General features: G+C 54.8%; 1 protein-coding gene across 7 annotated transcripts in view; it reads right to left on the bottom strand.

The window, feature by feature from the left end:
* Positions 1-191: 191 nt before the first annotated feature.
* SIK3 (SIK family kinase 3) overlaps positions 192-24,673 on the bottom strand; it is a 67,590-nt gene continuing 43,108 nt past the window's right edge. Inside the window, exons 5-25 of one of the 7 annotated variants that reach the window (XM_015649743.3) lie at positions 21,291-21,415; positions 20,906-21,029; positions 20,050-20,168; positions 19,608-19,718; positions 19,326-19,469; positions 18,724-18,804; positions 18,502-18,611; positions 17,911-18,064; positions 17,155-17,310; positions 16,601-16,671; positions 13,596-13,739; positions 10,801-10,951; positions 9,924-10,049; positions 9,527-9,612; positions 8,740-8,849; positions 7,769-8,129; positions 6,676-7,553; positions 3,079-3,242; positions 2,218-2,350; positions 1,963-2,130; positions 192-1,786 (exon numbers count right to left, since the gene is read on the bottom strand). In XM_015649743.3, coding sequence (XP_015505229.1) covers positions 1,973-2,130; positions 2,218-2,350; positions 3,079-3,242; positions 6,676-7,553; positions 7,769-8,129; positions 8,740-8,849; positions 9,527-9,612; positions 9,924-10,049; positions 10,801-10,951; positions 13,596-13,739; positions 16,601-16,671; positions 17,155-17,310; positions 17,911-18,064; positions 18,502-18,611; positions 18,724-18,804; positions 19,326-19,469; positions 19,608-19,718; positions 20,050-20,168; positions 20,906-21,029; positions 21,291-21,415 — 3,506 coding nt within the window. In that variant the 3' untranslated portion in view covers positions 192-1,786; positions 1,963-1,972. Of the gene's footprint in view, positions 1,787-1,962; positions 2,131-2,217; positions 2,351-3,078; positions 3,243-5,276; positions 5,596-6,675; positions 7,554-7,768; positions 8,130-8,739; positions 8,850-9,526; positions 9,613-9,923; positions 10,050-10,800; positions 10,952-13,595; positions 13,740-16,600; positions 16,672-17,154; positions 17,311-17,910; positions 18,065-18,501; positions 18,612-18,723; positions 18,805-19,325; positions 19,470-19,607; positions 19,719-20,049; positions 20,169-20,905; positions 21,030-21,290; positions 21,416-24,673 lie in introns of those variants that run through there. The other 6 variants (XM_015649744.3, XM_015649746.3, XM_015649745.3 and 3 more) reach the window with 6 other exon arrangements.

Raw genomic sequence — 24,673 nt, forward strand, 5'->3', positions numbered from 1 at the left:
CGCTGCCGTGCCCCAAACCCGCACGGGCTCTGACTGCAGGGGGGCTGCGAGTGCCGGGGGGGCTTTGGGAAACCCAACAGGGGGGGCTGCTGGAGCCGGGGCAAGTGACAGCCCCAGGGATGGACTGGGGACACAGCAGCTGCCGCCCCTTGAACTTTGGCGTTGAGCAACAAGGCAAACAAGAGCCCGGGGAAGATCATAATCATGGTTTTATTTGTTATGATCCCACTGTCCAACTAATTGACTAGTTGCAAGTGACCCACAAAAAAATGGACTGAAGAATTACTGAAACCTTTTTTTTTTTCCTGTTCGTTTTTAGTCCAACATAAATGAGGAAGAAAAAAAAAAAATACTTCTGACATTTCCAAAAAACAGAAATAATAGCAAAGTATATTAATATACATTCAACATATACTGCGCGTATTGATTACTACAATACAAAGCCATGATAAAAAAAGTGTGATACTGCGGATGGCACGGTGACGCGGCCCTGCGGGCCGGCTGCTGCTGGGGGGGGACTCTCCCAGGATACAGTGTCATGTAAACAAAAGGAAAATGAACCCAAGGGACAGAGCAAAAGGCTTTCAGCGTTCCCCACCCTCCCCGAGCCCGTGCGCGGCCGGGATGTGCAGCTCCCCTCCTCTCCGATTTTCGGCATCGCAGAGCTGTCAGCGTTGTTCTCCCGGAGAAGGGGAGGCCGGGAAGAGGCACGGGGTAAGGATAGCAAAGTCACCTCTGCCGTGCTGGTTTCACACTTCCTTCTGTGCAAAGTCAGGAGGGCTGGGTCGATGTTTCCTTTAGTTTTAAAAAATATTCCAGAAAAAATGTCAGTAAGAAGGATCTGAGCTGGAGCTCGTCGAGTCCCAGAGGCAAGGGTGACACCACGTGCTCCTGAGCCCCAGCACGGGGGACCTCCCGCTCTATCCACCACGGAAAGGATGGAAAAGGGACAAAGAAGAGACCTCTGCACGTCCCAACTGTGTAAGGAGAGTTACCACTGTCGCCACTGGCACGAGAGAAAAACCAGTCACAAGTACAATGTCATTAAAAGAAATAAAATACTTTGAACAAAAGGTGCAAGTCACAATTCATATAGAACAGAATCTAGTTAAAAATTTCTCTCAAACAGAAATTCCTTTTGCCTTTTATTAATAACAATAATAATAAAACAACATTTACCAAAAAAAAAACAATTCCTACGTGATCAGGAGGAAAAGCGAAGGAAACAAAGAAAAATCCATCTGCCCTACATTAGCCAGGAAAAGAAAAAACCCCAAGTCGTGGCAGATTTGGAAAGAAAAGGGAAGGGAGGACAGGGTAGGGGTGATCCTGTCAGCACCCCGACACACGAGAGGGAACAGAGCAGACAGAGGTGAGACAAGAAGTGGATTGCACCGGGGTGGGGAGGGCCCCCGCCAGCGCTGCCAGGCCCAGACCCCCCAGTGCAGCGGGACAGAGTGGAAGGAGAGCGTGGCCTCCATCCAGGAGCGGCTCCCGTCCCCTTGGACTGCTCGGGGCAGGCTCAGGGAGGCTCAGCCCCCAGAGCAGCCCCCGCTGCCGAGGCCGATCCTCCGTGTCGGGCTCAGGGCTCTGGGCGTAGCTGGAGTTACAGGCAAGTGTGGCAGAAATTAAAGAACCCAAAGGAACGACACACTGGATGAAGTGAGGATGAGGAAAGGGGCCATGGTATTCCAGTTAGTCAGAAATACTACGGCAATTTGGCGCAATGCTGCTAGATACTGTTGGTTTAAAATGGACCTTTTCATTTCAAAGCTGTACACAAACCCTGCAAGAGAAAGAAAGAGAAAGAGGGATGTTAGGGGACACCAGAATGGCACATCTCCTCCCACAGCCCTCCAGCATTCCCAGCCCCAGCACTGGAGCAATGGGCAGGGAAGGTGACCCACGGAAGCGAGGCCGTGGAGGCAGCCCAAGGTGTGGTGTGGACACACGGATACTCACTCCCTCCTGGTTACACCCCCGCCTGCTCCATCCCAAAGGGCACCTCCGGGTGCTTGTAGCTCAGCAGGACGTCCGTGATACACGTCGAGGGGTAGCAGGAGGTGTTGAGGTGCTGGCTGCCATCGCCCAGGTTCGCGTGCTCTTGACCTTCCAAACTCTCCCCACATTCTGTAAGGGCAGAGGTGACTGAGCAGCTGTCACTGTGACAGGAGGAGCTGCCCACACCCCCTGCCACCTGGGCAGCCCCAGGCTCACCCTCGCCGTCCCTGTCCCGCAGCTGCTGACTGGCCATCAGCGACGACTGGCTGAGCACGGCGTCCGACATCCGAGCTGAGCTGAGCGCTTTTCCTGCCATCAAACTCATTCCAGGCAAGTTATCCAGCTGCACCTGTGGAGGTGGCAGGACACACTGACGGGGAGCTCAGGAGAGGATCCTGCTCTTCCCCATCTGCCCATGGACAGGGTGCCCAGGGAGCCTCTGCAAACCTTCAGCAAGGGCTTGGAAAGACAAGAAGTGCATCAGGCACAGCTTGGGTGCAGCCTGTCCCTTCAACAGGGTGATGGACTGAATGGTCCAAATCCCTCTGAACCAACAGAACCACAGCATAGCTGGGGCTGGAAGGGAGATCTGGAGATCATCCAGCACAAACCCCTGCCAAGGCAGGGACACCTGGAGCAGGTGACAGAGAAACACATCTGGGTGGTTTTGGGATGTCTCCAGGGAGGAAGACTCCAGGCCCTCACTGGGCAGCTGTTCCAGTGCTCTGCTACCATCCAGGGAAAGAAGTTCCTCCTAATGTTGAGGTGGAACTTGTGTTTTATTTTCTGGCCATTGCTCCTGATCCTGTCACCAGGCACCACTGAACCAGTGAAGGTGACATTCTCATCTACAGCAGGAGGGAGCTGGAGCAAAGCACACACCAAGATTTGGGCAGGACAGGTCCCAGCAGCCCAAACCCCACAGGGTGCAGAGCACTGAGGTCTGGGTTACCATGACCAGCTCCACCACAGCACTGCAGGACCCACAGCTGGGCCAGATGTGTCTGCAGAGCCCTGTGTGGCCACAGCCAGGCCAGGCTGCTTCAGAGGAGGGACCTGGGAGGAAGAGGCACCTACGTAGGCATCATCACTGTTCTGGATGGTGTGATGTCTCTGCAGGGTGCGGGGCCGCGGGTGCTCGCTGGACGAGGGGCGCACGGGGTAGCCCAGGCCGTTGTGGTCAGGCACCTGCATGGCTTGGCCAGGGGAGCTCCTGTCCATGCAGTTCCCTCCGATGGACTCTTGAAAACCAGACAGGACAGAAAAAGGACAGGTTAGTACAAGGAACCTGCAGCTCCCAGCCACCTGTGCCACTGCAGAACTGAGATGTGATGCCACACACGAACGCTCCTTGCTGGCAGGACAGGATCCCCAGCTGCTCCAGCTGGAGTGGCACAGCACCACTGCCCCCGCCTGCACTCACACAGGCTTCTCCCTCCAGCATTAACTGATCCCCAAAGGATCCCAATGCTAGCTGCCTTCCATCAGGTCTACAAAGGCAGCCTAAAGCTGGAGGCACTGGGGCAGGAGCGCAGGAACAAGACCCTTTCCCACTTCTGCCTTCCCCTCGAGCCTGAGCTCGACCCTCAGCCTGCTCACATGGTTACACAAGGGCTGGGGGAGCCTCCAACACGGGATGTTCCAGCAGGGCCCCTTGGCAATTGTAAGCAACATAATCCTGCTGGAAGAGCTGGCCAGGATCTTCACTTTTATCAGATGACTTCTCCCTGCCCTCTCACAATCTGGCTGCGGGAGCACACCAGCGCTCTGCCTGGCAAAGTCCATCTGCGCTGCAAGCTCTTGTGACTGAGGGCAAAGGCCACATTCCTATCAGGCAAAGCCTCTCGTCATCAAGTACACGATGTTTTGGATGAAGTCCTGAGCCATGGAGGAGCCTGTCAGCGGGGCTGAGCTCGCTGAGCACAGACCCTGCAGAGCACCAACGCGCTGGGGAGCCGCCACGAGGCGACACAGCTGCAGGGACATCCCTCACAAAGCCAGAGCTTTCCCAGGGCTTTGGCCAGTGGGAAGTGATGTCCTGCTGTGCTGGGACAGAGCACAGCCCAGCTGGCACTGAAACTGCCACAAAACTGCTCCCCAAAGAGATCTCATAGAATCCTACAAACACCCTCACTCGGACCCACAAGGACCATGCAAGTCTAACTGCTGGCCCTGCACAGGGCAGTCCCAAAATCTGCCCACAATTCAGCAGAATTCAAGTGAGACCCCATCCCATGCAGCCCCCACGCCTCTCAGAGCCCGATGGGCATGGACAGCACAGCCAGCACACTGCTGCCCGTGCCATTCCTCCACCAGGAATGTGGCATTCCTGCAGAGCCCTGTCCCAGGGCAGTCAGAGACGCAGCCTCCCCCTGCCTTTGCACAACCGTGGGGTTACGTGCGGTTAACAGTCAGCTTTCCCGGAAAAGCGAGAAGGAAAACATGAGGTAACAGATGTTAGCGGATCAGTGCCACCCACACACTGCTTGGGATGCTGCTCCAGCTATGGGAACAGTGGTTGGGGCCAGCAGCCTGCTGCTCCAGCTCCACAAACAGCCCCGGCCCCAGTCCCTGCGCTGCAGGTGATGACTTCCCTCAGCCTGCAAGAGCCAGGACCCAGAAAACATCTGCTTCCCAAAGCTAGCACTGCATCTCTGGGGATGCTGCTTTGGACCAAGGGACAGACACCCCAGAAACACCCCCCAGACGTGCAGAGGAGAGCCTTTCATCCCCACATCCTTTGTGTCACTGTGGCATGTGACGCTGGCACGGCGCTGCCGCCAGCTCGGCTCCCTCCGTGCCGAGCCCAGGCAGGTTTCCCACGGGCAGCGCTCCCGGGACGGCTACGCTGGAGCAAAACTGGAGCAGGGCCGTCCACAGGCAGCTCAGTCACATCCCAAACAGATCTGGTTGGCTCTCAGGATCCCCGGCTGCCATCCCTGGCAGATGCTCCACAGACATCCAGAGCTCTGATCAGCGTCAGCACGCGCCCGTGGAAGCACAGACACCCCCGAGCCACACTCTGCTCCAGGGAAAACACATCTGGGGAGCTGAGGCAGGGAGAGAAGATACCCCTCAAACTGCACCCTCATTACAGTCTAAGGAAAAGGCAGGGATGTAGGACTTGGATCAATAGTGGGGAAATGGAGTGCTGTAGGATTTGCTGTAGGTAGAGGTACCTGAGGAGCTCTGAGGTGACTCTGCCTGGACCCGAAGCAGTACAGGCCTGAGTCCAAGTGGGTTATGGAGGTCATAAAGGAAAATGGTATGAGCAGTTGCATCCCAGGACATAGTTTACTACAAACAGCCCTGTCAGAAGGGCTTACACAAGCCTATTTGTAAACATTTATTTGCTTTTACTCATTTACAAGGCCTTACAGTCTAAAGTTCTTCTCCTTTGTGTAACCAGTCCTTGCACCAGCAGTGCGGGGGCCGAGGTTTGGCTTCTGACTCCACCAAACCTCAGTGTCCATCTAACGGGCTTCAGTGACAGGATTCAGACTCAGACTTCGTACCAAACCCCCTCCAGAGCTCCCAGCCTCCGCTGAGCCTGGGACGATTCCCCCACTCCAAGCACAGCAGGGAAGTGGAGCTCTGAGAGCAAACAGAATTGAGAATTTAGGAGGATTTCAGCACAGCCCAGCCTTGGCCCTGCCCCCCGCCCACGCTCTGGGGGGTCAGGGCTTGGCAGCCCCACTCAGCCCTCCGAGCCAGCCTATTCCAGCCCGGTACTTTCCCAACAAACCCGTGCTGTGTCCCTGAACAAAGCTGGGCCTCCTGTGCCCTGGACACAGCTCCTCTGCAATAGGGCCCCGAGTGCCGAGGGCAGGCTGGTGGCTCCAGCCCAGCACCCTGAGTCCTGCAGGGAATACTGATCTGCCCACTCAGCCTCTCCTCAAAGCCCTCATAGCGAGGGGCTCCGAGGGTGGTTTTCCTGCAGAGGAGCCTGTAATTACAGCTCAGGCAGGAATTCTCTGACAGCCCAGCGCTGCCAGAGCAGCCACCGAGGAGCAAAGGCGCAGCTGCTTCCAAGGAGTAGGAAAGGTCTTCAGACCCTAATGGCAAGTCTAAACTCACTCTCTCCAGAACCCACCCTTCCCAGTTCAAGCAGGGATTGAATCTTGCTGCTGCAGCTGCTTCCCAAAGTGCCAGAAAAGCTGCGAGGCTACTGGAGCCAAAGGACACTGACCAACACTGTTACTGTGTGTGTTTGTGGGAGCTTTGGCAGTGCCTGGACTTGAGGGTCTGTGCTTAAGAGCAGCAATAAATGACTACACTGAGGTGTACAGCTGAGGTGTGCTGGCAGCTGAGATGCTCCTATCCAGTGTTTCAGGGGATGGGCAACATCACCAGCAAGAACAAATCTGTGGCTACCATGCAGCACCCCCAAAAGATGGCAGCAAGCTGGGCCCTGCTCTTTACCTGCCTGCAGAAGTAGGTCAAATTCCCAAGCCAAGCAGCCCATCAGGCTCCTTCCTTATTCAACCCTGTTTATTACAGAGGCCGTGCCTGCAATTTACTTCAGGCCACAGAAGCCAGAAAGAATCTCGGTAATTCTGTGCTATGCAGAATATGTCAGGAAACCCTTGGTGTGCCGGGTGGGACGGTGTCCTGGGCAGGAAGGTGATGGACACGGATGGACACCTGGCCTGCACGGGCAGCAGGGAGCCTTACCTCTGCTGGGCACCTTATTCCTGAATCCAGGTGCTGGCTGATGCCGGTACTGGTGCGTTCCCAGCTCCTGCGCGGGATTAGCAGTTCCTAGCAAAGATTCGGGGTCCCCGTGCCCTCCTGCGTTTACAAGCAGAGGGGTCTCGTGGCAACCTTTGGTCAATGTGTTTGAACTCTTACTGTCAGGAAAGCTGTCCCTGTTTCCCTCGCAGGCGCAGTCCTCCTCCATGCTCTCCGAGTGGAACAGGGCTGGCTGGTGTCCGTATCCCTGCGGCGGTGGCACGGACGCAGGGACCTGCTGGATACATTCTTGCGCCCTGATTTTTAAGAGATGTTGGGGGCTGTTCTGGGGGTGGTACGTGTCAGCACTCTGATAAGGCAAAGACAACGACTGGCGCTCCGAGAGGTTCTGTCCCATGCTGGTGCCCATATTCCCAGCATCCCCTTGACTAATATGCCTGAACAACTCTTGGAATTCTTGCTGCTGCTGCTGCTGCTGCTGCCGCCGTTTGATGAGCTGTGCAAATTCTGCCTGGGGCAGCCGCATGTCCGTGTGCCCCGTGAGCGAGTGCCGGGGGGAAAGCAGTCCCTGGAGGATGTGCGGTACCTGCTGGTGTCGGCTGTAGTCGGGAGGTGTCGGGGACAACAGTGCCTGCTGTAGTGCCGATGCCGTGTAGTGCTGCTGCTGCTGATGTGCGTTGGGAGGGAAGCTGGGGTACTGGTCGAGCTGCGGGACCTTCAGAGCTTGCTGGGCTGCAGGGAACCCGACCCCTCCCGGCGGGCTGTAGTTGCTGGGGGAAACGCGGGGCTGCTCCGGGAACAGGTGGGGGTGTAAGTGCACCTGGTCGTAGTTGGCGGGGGGATACCTGCTCACGTTCAGACTGCAAGGACAAGGAAAAGGACAAGTGACCGCGCTGCTGGCGGGAGCCAGAGCTGCTCCTGCACCGGAGGGGCTTCCCCAGGCACACGGGACAGCGGCCCTGGCCCGGCTCAGCAACTCCTTCCCGGCACAGGGAGGGAGCGAGCACAGGGCAGACTGGCAAGGACAGCAGGTCTCTCACTGAGATTCCGGGAGCAGGCAGGGAGGGGCCCTCACCTGTGCGACTCGGCGCTGTCGGCGCTGAGCTGCTTGGACAGCTGCCGGTGGCCGTAGCTGAGGGAGGCCATCAGGTTGGCGCGGTGCTGCATCTGGATCTGGCTGGCGCTGGGGCTCAGGGACATCCCCCGTGCGTGGGACGCCAGGCCCTGCCCGCCCACCGAGGCCCCGGGCAGGAGGCTGCTGCCCACCAGGTCCCCGGGCTCCTGCACCTGGATGGTGACCTGCTGGGGCTGCGACTGCTGCTGCTGCAGGGCCAGGCACGTCAGCCCCATGGCCGGGGGAGGGGAACAGTTACCCGACTGCGGGAAGATTGTGTTGTGGGATGGCATCCCTTGGAACTGGGACTGGGAGGCAGCACCTACAAGGAACAAAAACCCTCAGCACCCCTGCCAGCCCAGGGCGAGGCTTGGGAGCGAGTCTGCTCCATTCCCCAAAGTGCTGGACAGGGCTGGGATTAACCTGGCCTAGTGGAAGGTGCCCCTGCCCGTAGCAGAGGGCTGGAAAAGGATGATCTTTAAGGTCCCTTCCAACCCAAACCAGGCTGTGATGCTATGAATCATTCTGTGACTGTGGGCCAGGCTGGGAGCCCAGTACGTGTCCGTATGGGTGCTCTGTCAGGCTGTGCCAGTGTGCAAAGGTCAGAGCCGGAGCCCCTTGCACCAAAACAGAAACTCTGCAGAGCTGACAGTGATTTGCATAAACCTGAGCATATCAGCCCTTCCTCCCCACCCCCGGGAGCGATAAGTAAGGATCTTGTGACAAGGAACCCGACAGCACATTCCAGCTGGCAGCTTCTTGCGAGCTCTCGCTAACACCAGCCCTTGCTGCCAGATGGAGAATCTTTTACATCATCAGCAAACTGTGCAGGGCCTGGGCTGGGGTGAGGAATGGAGCCCTGGCAAACCCCTCGTGATTCCTCAGGGTTTGATGGGAACACATGGCCCTGCCCAGCTCCCAGAACCGCTTACCATGGGGCTGGAGCACGCTGCTGCTCACGGGGGGTGGGCTGCTGTTGGGTTGCCTGAAGAGATGATTGTTGGGGTGGTTCGGGGGCGGGCTGGATGGCTGGATCCGTAACCTACGTGGGGAAACAAGCACCTTCTCACCATGCCTGCTCCTTGTCAAGATGCTGTCTCAACTGTGAGAACTGATGCCAAACGCTGCGTGTCTTGTTCAAAATAAACACCATAAAGCCCTTGCTGGGGATCCCAAGGTCTCTGCAGCTTGGCTTCTCTTCTGAGAGCCACCTCACTTGTCCAAGTCACGCAGGGAGTGAGCATGACCTGGTGGCTACCACAGAAACCTGGGGACAAGGACACTGCAGGCTCACCTCCTGACTCACTGCACCTGCTGAGACATCCTGATCTCACTTCCCCTAACTCAGCCTGCCTCACCTACAAGTCAGGATGCTGAGGGGAAGGAGGCTGAGCTCACCAAGGGCCTGGAAAGGTGTGAGACACCTAAAGAAGCTTGAGAGAGCCTGGCTGCTGAAGTGGCAGCTTCAAGCCACTCAAAAGGCAGTTCTGTCAATCCTCTGCTCAAAGCAGGTCTGTGCCTTTGAATCAGATTTCTCTGATTCTAAAGTCCTTCACACAGAATCCAGCTCAAAGGACCAGGCACATTCACCTGAGAACTGGCTGTGTTATTCTGACTCCATAAACCTCCAACTCAGCCTGGCCTCTCCTGAGTGTGTCAGCTCATCCCTGGGCTTCAGGAAGAGTAAAACCCAGAGCTGTCCTAAATCCATTTCTTTACCTCTGGAGCTGGTGAGTGAGCAGAGCTGGCTGGTTTTCACATGGAGCTTGCAAGGGTGGAGATGGCTGGGGAGGCCGGATACAGTCCTGAACCAGGCACCACAAGAAAACAAGAAGTGTTTGCAGTCAATGTCTCAGTCAGTAAATTTAGAAACTGCTGGGTGAAGCAGGACATATCCAGATTCACCGAGTGTCAGTGCCTGACTGCAGCCCTGGCTGCCACAGCTACCACAGCAGCTGTGCAAACATTTCTGCTGAAATCCTTCAGCCTTCCCGCTACAGCAAGCCCAGCAAACTCCCCTCCCTCAATCCCCCCGGGACCTGCTCACGAGTTGTGTCTGCAGCAACACAGGAAAACAGAGCTAAGCCTTCAGCAGCTCTGGCTGGGGCTGCACTACCTGAATCTGCTGATGAAGAATCTGATGGTGCTGCTCCTGCTGGTACAACATGTGCTGCTGCTGCGTCTTCTCCAGCGTCCTCTCGTCCATGTGCCCACCGTACATCTTCTGGAGCTGCTCACACTCCTGCAAGATCCCAGCACGTCCCATAAATGGTGCACAGCACCCTGCTGTGTGAGGAATGCCCCGCTCTGCAGCCCACCCCTCTGAGAAAAGCTGGCAAAACAAGCCTGATCCATTCCCTCTGACAGAATCAGGTGTGCAGTGACATGGCAAAAAGCCAGGAAAGCAATGGGTGCACGTGACACCGAGCTGGCACCACTGTGTTCCCTCAGTGCAGGCAGCAAGCTCTGGAAACGACACTTCAAGGTGAGGAGAGCATCTCATTTGTGATGAGGGGAAAGGCCTGTCCTGGGGCCAAATCCTGCTCCAGCCATTGGCAAGCTGTGCCTGGCTGCGCAGGGAATATCCCACAATACACTCCAAACTCCCCTTTCCTGGGAGACCCTGGAACAGCCCCAAAACTGCTGCCAGAGGAAATGGGGGAGAGCAGGAGCTGCAGTCTGACAGTGCTGGTGGGCCCTGCAGAGACAGGCAGGATGCCCAGGGGTGGGCACAGCATGATGGTTGTGCCCAGAAGAGAGGGGGCAGGAATCCCCCCAGGTGCCCAGCTGCAGGTGAACAGCTCATAGATGCAGAGGACACTCAGGGTTTGCTGCAGTCACACAGGGCAGGAACAAACCCTCAGCTGCCAAGTCCCCACTGTGTCCCTCAGCCTTTCGTGTAAGGATTCCTCTTTTGCTTCCTGAAGCAGCAGGACCGAGGCAGTAAGAATTCCCTGTGGAGGCTGTTTTGAGGACCCCCACCCCTCTCTCACCTGCTGAAGCTGTTTGATGCTGCTGTTATTGCCCATCTTCTCCAGGTGGGCTTTGAAAGCCTGGATGCTGGCAGCCCCGTCGGAGAAGCGCCGGACCGGGGAGAAGCGCTCGGTGGGGAGGTGCAGAGTGTTGGAGTCCTTGTAAATAGAACTGAACACAGGGGGAAGGGGTCAGTGACGTGACACCAGCCAAAACACAAACTCCAGCACTGACATTCCATCTCCAGCAGCCTCCCAGCTGCCTGGATGCTCCACACAGGGCAATCAGAACGGGCACCTCTGAACCAAGCTGTGCCCAAGGCACCACAAGCACCTTCCCTTCACTGTGATGTTTCTCTGCCATCAGAGGGAACCAGATTTTTTTCAGGAAGCTGTTTTCTCCCAAAGTTTGGGCTCCCCATTATCACTGAGCTCCTGCCCTGCCATGAGGTGGTACCTGTGTTATCAGGAGCAGAGATAACCTGGCATACACTCATCACAATGTGCCCCACAGCAAACTGCTGGGGCTCTGCCTGCCCTCAGGGCTTCTGTGCTATCAGTGGGACCTGATTTCTGTGCAAATCACAGAGTCACAGGGCTGGGAGGGACACCTTCCACTATCCCAGCTTGCTCCAAGCCTTGTCCAGCCTTGGACACTTCCAGGGATGGGACAGCCACAGCTCCTCTGGACAATCTGTGCCAGAGCCTCCCCAGCCTCACAGGGAGCATTTTCTCCCATCAGTAAAGGATTTCTGTTGTGAAGATTCTGCAAATGCCATTTCCAGAACCCAGCAAGCAACACTTAATGCACAGGCTTCAGCAGTAGCCTTTGTCTGTGAGAAGGTCATGGAGATGTGCTCTTTACAGCACCTCTGACACCAAACCCAGCAAGAGCCCACCTGGCTGCAGCTGGAGTGGTCCTGAGCTCCAGAGGTCACTCTGAGGGCCTGTTCCAGGCTCCCCTTGTCACAAGGTGACTGATGCTGGACCACTTCCAGCAGGCTGGGTTCCGTTTTGTCACTGTCTCTGCCTTAGGAGGACACAGTTCAGTTTCCTTCCAAGGAAAGAGCTGTACTCCTGCCTTTTGAAGCCATCCCATCCATTATCCTGATCCATTTGTTCTCCTGTTGCACTGATGGAAAGTAGAAGCTACAGATAAAATCATGCTGAGTTTTTGAAACCCATGTGGGCAAGGCACAACAGCTGCACTTCCCTGTACAGCTGTACTTCAATTCTGCTTTCAGATATTCAACGTGACAAAACCAGGGGCCACATAAGAAGATACATAAAATGGCTTAAAATAGGTTAAGGTCTAAAATAAAACCCACCTGCCATTCAATAATGTGGTTTATTTACACAATGACTGCTAATTTCTGTGCCAGGTATGTCATGAACTCACTGTGGAACACTCTGTTTAGACCATGGTCAGATGAAATTTCCGTGATTTCACAGGAAAAACACAGAACAGGCTCACAGCACGTTACAACACCAAGAGTGGAACGAGCAGATACCACCCTGCTCATGATGCAACAGCCTCAGGACTCCAGAGCCAAGAGACAGAGGTGACACCAACATTATTTACAGGGTAAGTGTGTTTAAGTCTTGTAAAAATTCCATTCCTGCTGTGCATGAGGGACTTGGCTTACCTTTAGGATTTGCAGCAATCCTGAAAGCAGGACACAGCACATTCTGCTTGTTTTGCAAGCAGCACTGCTCTTCCTATCACACTGAGGCCCTAGAAACGTTTCCCCTCCTGCTCTTCCCATCCCCCAGGCACCTCTGAGGGAATAACTTGAGGGCACAGAGGTGTTTATCTCGGTTTTCAGGAGCTCCAGCGTGGCACTAGCCCTGTCTCAGTCTGCTCAGAGTTCACCTGTCCCTGCTGATTACATCAGTGCTCAGCTCAGCAGGTCTCTGGCTACAATAAAAAGGGCTTTGTCAAGCCAGCAGTGTGAGCTGCCTGAGGGGCTGAACACCAGCACCAGCCTGGCCTGGCAGCCACTGCTTTCCCCAGGGACAGCAAACTCCAGTGTGCAGCTGGTTCACTCCTAGCACTGAGGGGTCAGAGCACTTTAAAGCATTTTTAGGAGGATTTTTTTTTTTTCTTGAGAGGAATTTAAGCTCCCTCTGTGGCATCAGCATCTCCGGTTGGCTGCTGTGACAATGACTCTGTCACACTGACACCTCTCCATCAGGACTGTCCCTCCCACACATCCTGAGTGTGTTTAGATCTAATCTAAAGCTTTCCTCTTTCCCAGACATGGTGATTTTGTTTTCCTTCCCCATCCAGCTTCCTTTTCTCACATCATTCCCATCAAGGGTTCAGGTGAGAAATGAAATTACCCTTGAGAAGCTTTGCAAAGAGACTTTGCAGTCAGAACACTCAACTCTGGTGCAGAACAATGAGGGTTTTAAGCTCTGCTGTGGATGACTCTTGGTGCAATCTTTTGCCTTCATCTGCCTCCAAAAATGTTGTGTAGCAAATCTGCTACCTTGATGCCTACCATTACGGAGGGAAAAAGCTTTCCTCTAAAAAAAATAGCTCATTCCCAATATTTCTGTGACGGCAGCCATTCCAGCAAATCACCTCCAGCCACAGAAGTGGGACTGGAGGGAAGAGCCAGCCGATTCCTGCTGCTCCCTGCAGCCAGGGAGTCAGACACCCTCTGCTCTGTGGGTCTGCTCTTTGTCCCTGCTCCTCCTCCTCCTCCTCCTCACCCCTCCCTGCCAGCGGGATGTCCTCAGTGCTCCATTCCAGGGCCACCTGGGCAGGACTCCTGGCGCAAGCTGCCCGGCCGGCCGGTGCCGTTACTCACCGGTGCTGGTCGGGTCCCAGGTGTGGAGCCCAAGCCCGGGGTCGGAAGGACTGCTGTCCTAGCTGCCTCTGCAAGTCTGGAGGGATTTCAGCTGTAGGGTTGGTCATGGCCAGAGTGTGCCTTTTTGACCTATTTGCCAAGTATCTGCAACAAGCAGGAGCACATTTTATAAGAGACTGATGGGAGTACTCCGAAAACAGGGAGTGTTAGATAAGCCAGAGAAAACGGGAAGGAAGAAGCTTGTGCAGCGCTCAGAACACGCCACAGACACGCTGCCCACGCCTGTCACAGCACTCTGGGGACAAGTGTAGCTCCAGCTGCTGGTGCTCCACTGCCAGCCTTGGAAGGGAAGAGGAGCTGTTTGCTCTTCCCAGCAGGAGAGGCACGTTCCACCTCAAGGGGAATGCTGGTGTGTCCCTTTGGGAACAGCATTCACTCGGGCAGCTGTGCCCCTGTGCCAGCCCCGGACAGACAGAACCCAGCCGGGCACAGAGCGGAGCCTTCGCTCCTCAGAACGACCCCGGGACACCCCGGCCCAGCAGGGAAAGGGTGCGAGGGGCACCCCAGGCTGCTCCAGGAGCATGAGCAAGGGCTGGGCTGAGGCAGGGCTGTGCCAGCCCGGTCCAAGTGCGCCATCTAGTCCCTGCTCCGCTGCAGGAAAGTCGGGAATGGCCCGGGATGCGCAGAGAACAGAACCTGAGCTGCAAGAGGGCTCAGGAGCCACGAGCACCAAGGCTGGGCTTGCCTCTCACACCAGAGCTGGGAGACAACACCTTAAACAAAAGCCCGCTCTGCACTGGACAAGAGCTGCAGGTCTCCTGGAAACCCCGCAAGGACTGGGGAGGGGGAACTTGGAGCCTCTGCTCCAGCAAGGATGTGAGGAAGGGCCAGGCAGTGCTGAGCTGCTGCCTGCCCGCTGTTCCTGGCACAGCCGAGCCCAGGGCACGGCAGCGAGGGCCTGAAGCCCCTGGCCAGGGCTGGCACTGCTCCCAGGCTGTGCCTGCTCAAGGCCGCTGGGCTGAACTCAACCCTTCCTGCTCTGGTAACCAGAGCCAAGCGCCACTCGGCCAGCGACACCTGCGAATCCTCACCTTTGCTCCTTCCCCTGCAACTGCCCTGGGAAGCAGAAAGAGCAGCAAGCGAGACAGACTTGCCCAAACCCAGCCTCTCTTCGCTGCTGAAGCCACTTAAGCAGAAGAAGCAGGTTAACAGTGCCGTGGTGCCCCGCCAAAGCCCGTGCCATTAGCTGTTTAAGAATCGTTTGATGCAGACAGGGAAAGGTTCCCAAAGAGCTTTACTGTTGTGGTTTGCTAAGATCATTTTATTTCAGCCCTCCAGGGAACAATCCAATCACAAGCTCTAACAGCGTTTCGGGTGGAAGGAAGTTTCCCAAAGCTCAAAGGAGATGTGGCTGTTCCCTGGAACAGAGAGAAGACTGTGCTCTGCTTTCAAGGTCAGATTAAGGAGGGCAAAAGCTGCTCACTGGTGGCTGCAAACAGAGTATTTGGGGCAGTGTTCTGAGAAGCTAAATATTTGCATCTGTCCCTGATGTTAATGCTATTTACCCTTCTCCTCTGATGACATGTCGCAACACAAGGGGGTGGAGAGCAAGCTGACACTCAACCTGGATGGTGCCTTTTCAAGGCCAGCTGGTGGAAGAAGAACATGTGCTGTGAAAGAACTAAGGGCAGCACTGTGGAGAGCAGCGAAGTGACCTCTGAGTCCAAGGGGACTTGGTTTTCAGTGGGATCTGAACATTTCAGTGCCTTTCAAAACGCTGCACAGGGGCTTCAAAATGTTTCCAGCTGAGCTAATGCTTTAAAGGCTCAACTGAAACCTTCAGGTTCAGAGTAGTGAAAATCTGCCCAGGTAAGATGTCCAGGCATCCCCTTGGCAGGAAGGAGATTTAACATGTTTGCACAGCCAAAAAGACCACCTGCTGCTTGAGGTGTTGTCAGAGGACATTCCTGGCCCTACATTAAAGCTGTTAATGGCTGTTGAAGCTATTACTGAGGCTACAAGTAGACTTTCTAGGCTGAGGCAGGCAAAAAGAGTCTCAGTGCAGTCTGTCACTGCTCACACCCACTGCTCCTTGGGAGCACTGAGAGCAGCACAGCTGGCCAAGGCTCTGGAGCACGATCTGCACCCACCCAGTGTCACCCTGCCTGCAACAACCCCCTGGGTGAACCCTTGTGAGCCCCCGAGGAGCCACTCCCTTACCCAGGTGATGACCTGCACAAAGGGGGGATCCAGAAAGCTCTTCCAGTTTGAGGTAAGAAGCAGGAGCACCCACCACACGTAGTGCCCAGCTGGTTAGCAGAGAAGAAACTATGCAAAAGCTCCTAAGAAAATGTTAGCAAGGCCATGGTTAGTGTGTTCATGGACTGAGAAAGTACAAGCACGTTCTACCCACTTCCTACAATGTGTTTAGAGCAGACACAGAGAACAGAAGTTCCCAGCCTGGGAGCTAATAATGCTTTCCTTGTTGGAGCAGACTATTTTAAGGCCTGATGCTAAAATTAGCAGCTAGAGGTACCCGTAATTCCAGCAAGCCCACTTGGTTTGAGGCATCAGAGTTGGATGTTTACTGCATGTCTTGATACAAAAGCTGCTGCACTGGCACCCAAGGCCACAGAGGAGATCCTCCCACCTCCAGCACCCAGCAGGGAGGGGAATCCCTCGGCACTCACTTGGCAGGTTAGTGTGGATGGCATGCTGGTGCACACTGAGCAAAGGAATTTAGCAGTTCCAAGAGTTTCTGGAGAACCTACTGCTCAATCAGCTACCCATTTCAGGGGAATTCAGCTTTGCAAGCACCCAGTAGTGCCAGAGGAGTAACTGCCTACAGTAATCAACACCCACAGGAACAGGAGAAGTGTTGAGCCTTCGCTGTAAAATCAGCAGTGGTGCCCTGACGAGGTGGCTGTGTTTGAATCAGCTCTGGAACAGCCCAAGGTGAGCTTCATGGAGGTAGGAAGGGCAAATGTTAACGGAGTGGGAGTTACCTCTGCACAGCTTCCTGATCCGGCTCCCCATCGGAGCTCTCCTCGTCCACAGGGGTGACAGCAGGGACAGCCTGTGGAGAGAGAAGCTGCAGCTCAGGGGGACACCCAGCACCGTCCCCTCTCCACAGGGGACACCTGATCTTCCCAAACGAGCTTCCACAGGGGTGTGTGTTGGCTCCTCTGCAGCATCAAGGAAACCTGGCCAGGAACCCCTTCCAACATTCCTTCCCCCGTCCAACTGCCTGGGCAGGGCTGCTGCTACTTGGAGAATTCATTGATACAGATGCACCCAGGGAGCGAGAACACGCCTGAATGCCTCAGATGGACACTCCAGTTTTCTCCACGGGATCAGCAAAGGACAAAAGACCATTAAAAAGCGCACAAACACCGTCAGTTCCAGAGAGGGATCCACAACCCCCAGCTCCAGGAGAGCGAGCAAGCCCTGCTTGGGGAGGGGGAGCAGGGGAACCTCGAGGCACATCCCTGCAGGGCACAGCCGCCTCTGCCTGCGGGAGGGGATATTTTTAAGCACTCTGCCATCCCCTGCTACTCACTGGCGTCATGGTGACGAGCGGCGAGGGGCCCCGGGGCCGCTTGAGCAGCTGCTGCGCGTGCAGCTGGATGTTGGCCCCGCCGTCCGACGCTCGCCGGCCCAGCGGGCCCATCCCGTTCAGCAGCTGCAGGGTGGGGGGCTGCAGCAGGGACTGCTCCTGCAACACACACACACACACACACAGCAGCGTTACCACCCCAGCCAGAGCCCCGGGGCACGCTGCAGGAGAACACAAACCCTCTGGGCTTCAGGGATGTCACCGGCATCTCCAGTGATGTGGGGCAGGGGCAGGCAGGCTGCAAGCTGCAGCTCAAAGCCAGGCAGCACAGTCCTGTTTCATTTTTAAATTTCATATTGCACTGCTCTTTCATTCTTCAGCTTTTTCCCAGAATCTCAGAATGGTTTGGGTTGGAAAGGACCTTAAAGATCATCTCATTCCATCCCCGTGCCATGGGGGGATTCAGCTATGCCGGGTTGCTCAGAGCTCCATCCAGCCTGGCCTTGGATACATCCAGGAGTGGGGTATCTGCAGCTTTTCTGGGCAACCTGATCCAGTGCCTCACCACTCTCACAGTAAAGAATATTCTCCTAATATTTGATCTAAACCTACTTTAGTTTGGAACCGACCAGTTGGAATCGTGCATAAAGAGTAACTCTTGAGGCTTTTGCCGTCCAAAGAGTGACAAAGAGGGAGCAAGTGTGAGCACAAACACCCTCCCAGCTGAGGCACAGAGCACAGCAGGGTCATGGGCAGTACCTTGTACTCCAGCTGCCCCGTGGGCTGCAGGTTCTGCCTGGGCAGCACATTGTGCATGAAGTTCACATTCGGGGTCACCTGCAGGAACGGAGCCTGAGGAGTGACACGGGGGAAGCCAGGCAGGAGCTTCTGCAGGTCTTCCATGACTTCCGTCCTGGACAATCACATTGGAGAGGGGAATTAGCCATGATGTGAGGAAACCCCTCACAGACCCAGTACACCCAGCTTCCCTTCACAAAAAGCTTCTCACTGCTCTGGAAAATGGTCACACAGAGCAGCCAAACCACTCTCTGGTTCTATTTACCCCTTTTTTTCCCTCCACGTTGAGATGTGCCAGAATTAGCTCTTGGCATTAACCTCAATGGCATTTATCACAAACACTTCACCTTGGACATGACAGAGTGCAGCTCAGGTGAGACACTTGCCTTGACCAAAAGCACAACTTACCCAGAACTCCAGGAGGAAAGTACCTGACCCCCATCTAAAATACTGACCAAGCTGTGCAGGGGGACTGGGACCTTTAAAGGAACACCCAGAAGGACCAAAGTCACATGCTGGGAGTGAATGTCCAGGTTAGAGGGCAGCACTCACCGTGGGTCAGCTACTCCCACTGTGTGCCTCCTCATGGAGAGGTAGCGGACCAGAGCCTCGGGTGACGGTTCCTCCCCTTCATCACTGTCCAAGTTCATCGTTCCATCGGTCTGGGCAGGACAAAAAACGTTGGACATGTTGAAATGCAACACCAGGATCAAAGGAAAGGCTTCAATGTGAGCCAGAAAAAGAGCTTGCAGGGGTCTCAGGGGTGTGCCTCACCTCCACAATTTGGTTCTCAGGGTTGATGAGCTGGACTTGGGGCACGTTGATGTTCATGGTGTTGCCTGTCTGTTCTGTCTGCTGAGTGGAGAGACCAGGATCAGAAGACACAAACACAGCATTGCTTTACAAACCCTGCTGGATTAGCACCAGCCCTAAGCACCTGGAACCAGTGAAGAGCTGTTTATTCTCAAGAGGTTGCCTGTTTACCCCCCCTTCCTTCTGTTCAGGCAGGGTCAGCATCTCTTCTGCTTTCCTTATCACCTGGCCTCTCCCAAAGCAAGTGCTCGTTGCTCCAACAGCAGCACAAGGTGGGAAAGAAGCATCACACAGCAGCCCTGGGCTGGGAACTCCAGCTCCCAACAACTCCCTCAGCTCCTTCCCCTCTAAGTGAGCAGGGGGCTGTCTGAAGGATGTTCAGCCAAGGCACACACTGTTCCTAACCTCCAGAGCAGGGCACCCTAAGCACACACCCAGTTCTCGGGCGAGGAACACTCTGACACTCCAGCAGGGCATGGACACCTGCCAGCAAGTCTGAGGTTAGCAGGTAAGGGCCTGGCTGGCCCTGCAGGGCTGGAAGAACACTGGCAAAGGGGATGCACCTGGATGTTGGCCGAGGTGGGGAAGGTCATGGTGCGTGGGATGCTGGGCGAGGGGGCAATGCGCAGGTTCTTGTGCCTCTTGAGGCGGTCGCAGAGCAGGCTGTAGATCGCGCTGTAGTGATCGTACGCGTCGGCTCGCAGCGACTGCAAGGCAAAGCAAGAGCGGTCACTCCTTCTTGTGCAGGGATAGAACACAATTTATACTGCGCTGAGGCTGCTCAGCTGCCACCAAACACAGGCACTGATCAGCAAGAGGGGCAGGCAGGACACGCCAGGCCTCACCTGCACCGTGCGCTCCTTGTCCAGCCCCATGTCCGCCATGGCCAGCAGCACGTCCTCGTTGAGCGGCTCCAGCTGCCTCTCGGTCTTCAGGTGCTGACACTCCGCTATCAGCTGTGAGGACACAGGCACACAGTCAGGGCTGACATTCCCAAAGGCACACTGATGACTCACAGCGCTCCCCAGAGCCCAAGCACCGGGCTCTGGCTGCGGCTGGCATGAGGTCTGATGGCAACCCGTTGGAAATCCAGCTCCCAGTGCCACGGGGGAAGATACAAAAATGTACTTAAATAAGGAGTGATGTGGAAAGCAAGGCCAGGAGACGCTGAAAAGGGAAAGGCCACGCATGGGAATGAGTGCTCCCAAAGAGCAGAACCAACGCTGCAGCACCACGTGCCCAGAGCCCGTTCGAGTTGCTGAGCAGACCCTGCTCGCTGCTGCTCACCCTGTCAAACTCTGCATCAGCCTCCCCCAGCTTCATCCACTTGTGTTTGCAGATCTGCTCCATGGAGAGCCTCTTGCTCGGGTCCAGCACCAGCATGTGGCGGATCAGGTGTTCACACTCTGCCAGGGGAGAGAGGCTGGGTCACCCGTGGGGAGGGACACGGCTGCTGCAGCGTTCCCTCTCCAGGCTCCCCTCTGGGAAGTCACCTCACAAAAATACAGAAATACTGCTTCTCCTCTGCACTTTGCACCTGCTGGGCCCCCAGTGTGCCACACTGCTGCAGACATTGATTCCCTGTGTTAGGAAGGAGGGAATCCACCCTGTCACCCTGCTCCTCCCCATCTTGATGTGAGTGGCTTTTGGAGGCTGAGAGCAAAGCACCCATAGAATGTTCTCCACTCAGCAGCTCCCTGTGAGTGATTTCTCCTGTGATTACACCTGTGCTGTCACCAAGAGGGACTGCTGAGGCTCTCCCCCTTGGCACAATCTAAGGGATTCTAACTTTGCTGTGAAAGCTCCACGTTTTAGCAGAATTTTCTGCATGGAGAGAACCTCCTCCCCAGATAAGACAGCAAACAAGGAAGTTTTCAGCTGGGAAACTCCACACAAAATTACTCCTTAACCTGACAGCAGGCAACCAAGTACCTACACATGACTCTTTGTTAAGCTGATTTTATATGAAAATTAATCACACTTTTCACACCCAAGATTTATTATTGAAGTGTTTCTGCAGCAGCAGGACACAAACACTCATCTCTGACGGGGCTGGGAATTAGTGGCCCACAACGCTGTAAAAAGCCCAAAGTGAAGGAGGTGCAGTGAAAAGCCCTGTGTCCCCAGGTGCCTGCCCCCTTACCTGTGGACATGAAGAAGGGGATGCGGAATTTGCCGCTGAGCACCCGCGCGCGCAGGTTCTGCAGGGTGCTCCCGTCGAAGGGCAGGGCCCCGCACACCAGCACGTACAGCACCACGCCGAGGCTCTGCACCCAAAACAAACCCAGTCAGCGATGCCAGCCGGAATTCAAACCCCTCTCTGGCTAATGCATGCTTCTGGCACCTCCCCAGAGGGAAAACACAGGACGTAGTAGCCAGAATGCAGTTCTGGAAGAGGTTCTTTGGAAAACACTTTTTGCTGTGTCAGGGCTTTTCTCCAAGACGTGAACTGAGCACTCGGGAAGCAAAGCCAAACAAACAGAGCAAAAATCACATCAAAGTCAGAGAGAAAGAGGCTCATCACATACCCAAATATCAACCTTTGGCCCGTCGTACTCCTTGCCTTCAAAGAGCTCTGGAGCAGCATAGGGAGGACTCCCACACCAGGTTTTAAGGAGCTGGCCAGGGGTGAAGATGTTGCTGAACCCAAAATCTGCAAGAACAAAGAGAACAGATGAGAGGAATGTGATTCACTGTCCTGAACAAATGGCATTTCAGTAACTTGCTGAGTCTGGCCGAGTCATGGACAATCCTGTAATGGGTAACTGGTACACAGGCACTGCAAATGGAGTCACTGAGGTTAGAAAAGACCTCCAGGGTCAGCAAGTCCAAGCTGTGACCGATCCCCACCTTGTCACTGGCCCAGAGCACTGAGTACCATGTCCAGTCTTTCCCTGGACACCTCCAGGGGTGGCATCTCCCTGGTGCCCTGAGCTCTGGGCAGTGTCAGCATGGACAGAGTGCAAAGCGAAAAAGAATGAGAATTCTGATCTTTCCAGAAAACACTACAGGGGCTGCAAAATTTGGTTATGGTGGGCAGCTCTACAAACAGAGTTAAATCCTTCACCAGGAGCAAATAACAAATCCTGAAAGAGAAAGGTCTTCACCTCACAGGCAGCCAACCATCAGCTTAGTGGGCACTAATGGCATTCTCTGTTAATTAACCTGCCTCCCACTGGCTCACAGCTGGGACCTGCACTGCAAAGGGCAAGGAAACCAGTCTGGATCCAAGAGAAGGGAGCTGGTTCTTATAAAAAGAATCTTCACTAAATTTCCTTTCTTTTTTTTCTCCTCAGCTGAATCGAGGCAATCACAGTCCCAGAGAAGAGTTCTGAGGTGTCCACAGGTTTTTTCTAACAGATTCAAGATTACCCAATATTACCAGTTAATTACCAATTCATTACCAGTTCCACACTGAACTCCAAGTGAGGATCACCAGTGATGGCCCACAGCTCTGGGCCAGGGGCAGGCAAATCCCAGAATGCACTAACTGATGAGTTTGTGCTCCCTCTTGCTGCTTTCCTTACAGGATTTTCCACGACCTAATTTCAGGTGACTCCTCTCCTCCCTTGTGCAGTGTCTGCAGAGCCCAGCAGACCAGCTGGTGCTGCTCCTGCCAGCTCAGCTCCAGGGGGCATAGCTGAATTCCTTCTCCCTGTCCCTTTGCAGGGAGGAAATGCTCACTGGGGAGATGATTAATGCACGTGGAGAATACCTGACACAGCCTGTTCCTGAGGAAACACCTGGAGTACACACCAGGCTGCTCCAACCCCACCTCAGAGACGGTTTATGCGCAACCCCATTTACCAGAGATGGTAAATGTTCTTTAAAGGCACTGTGGTATCAAAACAAGGCACTCACATGCCTGCTGGGTTCTTACTGTTGGCAGTGAAACCTCCAGTCAGCCTTTGGAGGACAATTCCAGGGAAATAGCACACAGCTGCACAACTGTCTCTTCCACCTCTGCAAGCTTTTGAGCTGCTGTCTCACGTTCAAAGCAGGCTGGGTAACAAGAGCCGGAGTTACAGCCACCGGAGCTGGCAATAAATGCTGCAGCACTGGATGTATTTCCCAACACACAGCACTCGTATCAGGGTTAGACATAAACTCCTCCTGACCGTGGAATTCTGGCACTTCCTATATATTGGGCAAGTTATCCTGGTTTAGTTGCTTTTATCTGTCCCTGTAAGTGCACAAGTAGGCTTTGGGCACCCGGGGAACCGTCTGTATTTTCCAAGGAGTGCACGGCACAGGCCCGAGGTGCTCCCCACTGTGCTGCCCAGGTCACAGCCAGCGTCAGCAGCAGGGGCAGGGCTGTGCCATTCCAGGGCTGTGCCATTCCAGGGCTGTGCCATTCCAGATCCATGCCATTCCAGGGCTGTGCCATGCCAGCTGGCAGCACTGCAGCCTCGGAACAGACACGCAACAGCTGCCTCCTGCACCCTCCTCTGCTTCCTGCAGATTGGTCAGCTGGGAAACTTCACCCCTTCCACATCGTGTTGAAATTCATCCAGGGATTCACAGCTCTTTTGGACGGGGAGAGGAGGTGGGGAGAAGGGAAAATGCAGAGTCTGTCCTTAGGGAACGGGGCCAGCGGGTCCCAGAGCTCCACGGCTGCCCCGGATCTCGGGGTGAACGCTCTGCTCTCCCCGTGCAGATGCTGCTCTGCCCAGCCCCAGGGCAGCCAGGATGCTGGGCTCTGTGGGGAGCTGGAGCCAGGCAGATCCTGGACAGGGACACTGCTCCCAGGCTGCAAACGGCTTCCAGATCCCACCTGCGCTGCGGGACTGAGGTCAAGGCTGGGGAAAACAGCAGGGCTTTAAAAACCCAAAGAAAGTTCACGGGAGGATTTGAAAACCCCAGATCAACTAAGCACAAAATCTAAACCAAACAAAAACACAAGTTACAACTTAAATAAACTTTCTTAAAATCTATGGCCAAGGAGATGCATAAATCCAAATCCTCAGGGAGCAATCGGGTCTCATTCCACAAACAGATGCAGAGGGAAAGAGGAATTTTTGAACAGCAAGGTGAGTCACAGTGATGTGATACAGGGAAAACATTTAAAACAAACATCTCTGCTACAAAACACTGGGTCCAGTCCCTCAGGCTTCCTTGGAGCAGAGCTCAGGGAGTGGCTTCAGTCTCTGCCCAACAGGGATTTCATTCTCAGGAGGGGAAGGAGCAGCCGACTCCTGCAGACGAATGCAAAGCGATGCATAGATCGGATTCCTCTCTGAAACCAAAGCCCAGCAAGGCCGGGGTGTTTAGCAATCATCAACTCCTGGCTGAACTCTGCGCTGCGAGCACAGGGAACGCAGTGCCAGCAGCTACTGACTCACACTCTGAGAAGGTACACTGGAGAAACAGCATCCATGGGAAAAATGAGAGCGAGGGTCAGAGCACGGGGATCTCGCTGTTTACGGAAAAACAGCAAAGCGGCAATCAATCAAAAATCAACCCAAACTGTGAGCCCCAGGGACAGCAGCAGCCCTGCCCAGCCCGGGGCTGCAGCCTGGGAGCCGGGACCTGCCCAATGCCAGGCACAGGATTTAAAGCTGCAAACGGATGTCAGGTGGAAAGTGCCAGAAAAGCTGCACTGATGAGAGTATGGAAAGCTCTGAAGTTTGAGTTAGACACGGTTAATGGGTTTGGCAGTGAAGGTTCAGCTGGTTCTCCACCAGTGTAACTGGTGTGTGCATTTCTGTAGCATTTCTCCTGGGAGGTCTGGTGTGGAGCAGATCTGTTGCTATCACTTCTTTTTCTTTTTTTTTCTCTTGAAACAATGGAAGAACTGGTGTCAAGTTGTAATTGGTGAGTTATAGGGAGAAAACTTAATACTTGGAAAATCCTATACCATAAATCAGCTTTTCCAGGCTACTTTTCAAAGCACTACAACATCTTCCTGCCA

The sequence above is a fragment of the Parus major genome, chromosome 24 (genome assembly GCF_001522545.3).
Source record: "Parus major isolate Abel chromosome 24, Parus_major1.1, whole genome shotgun sequence".
NCBI lineage: Eukaryota > Metazoa > Chordata > Aves > Passeriformes > Paridae > Parus > Parus major.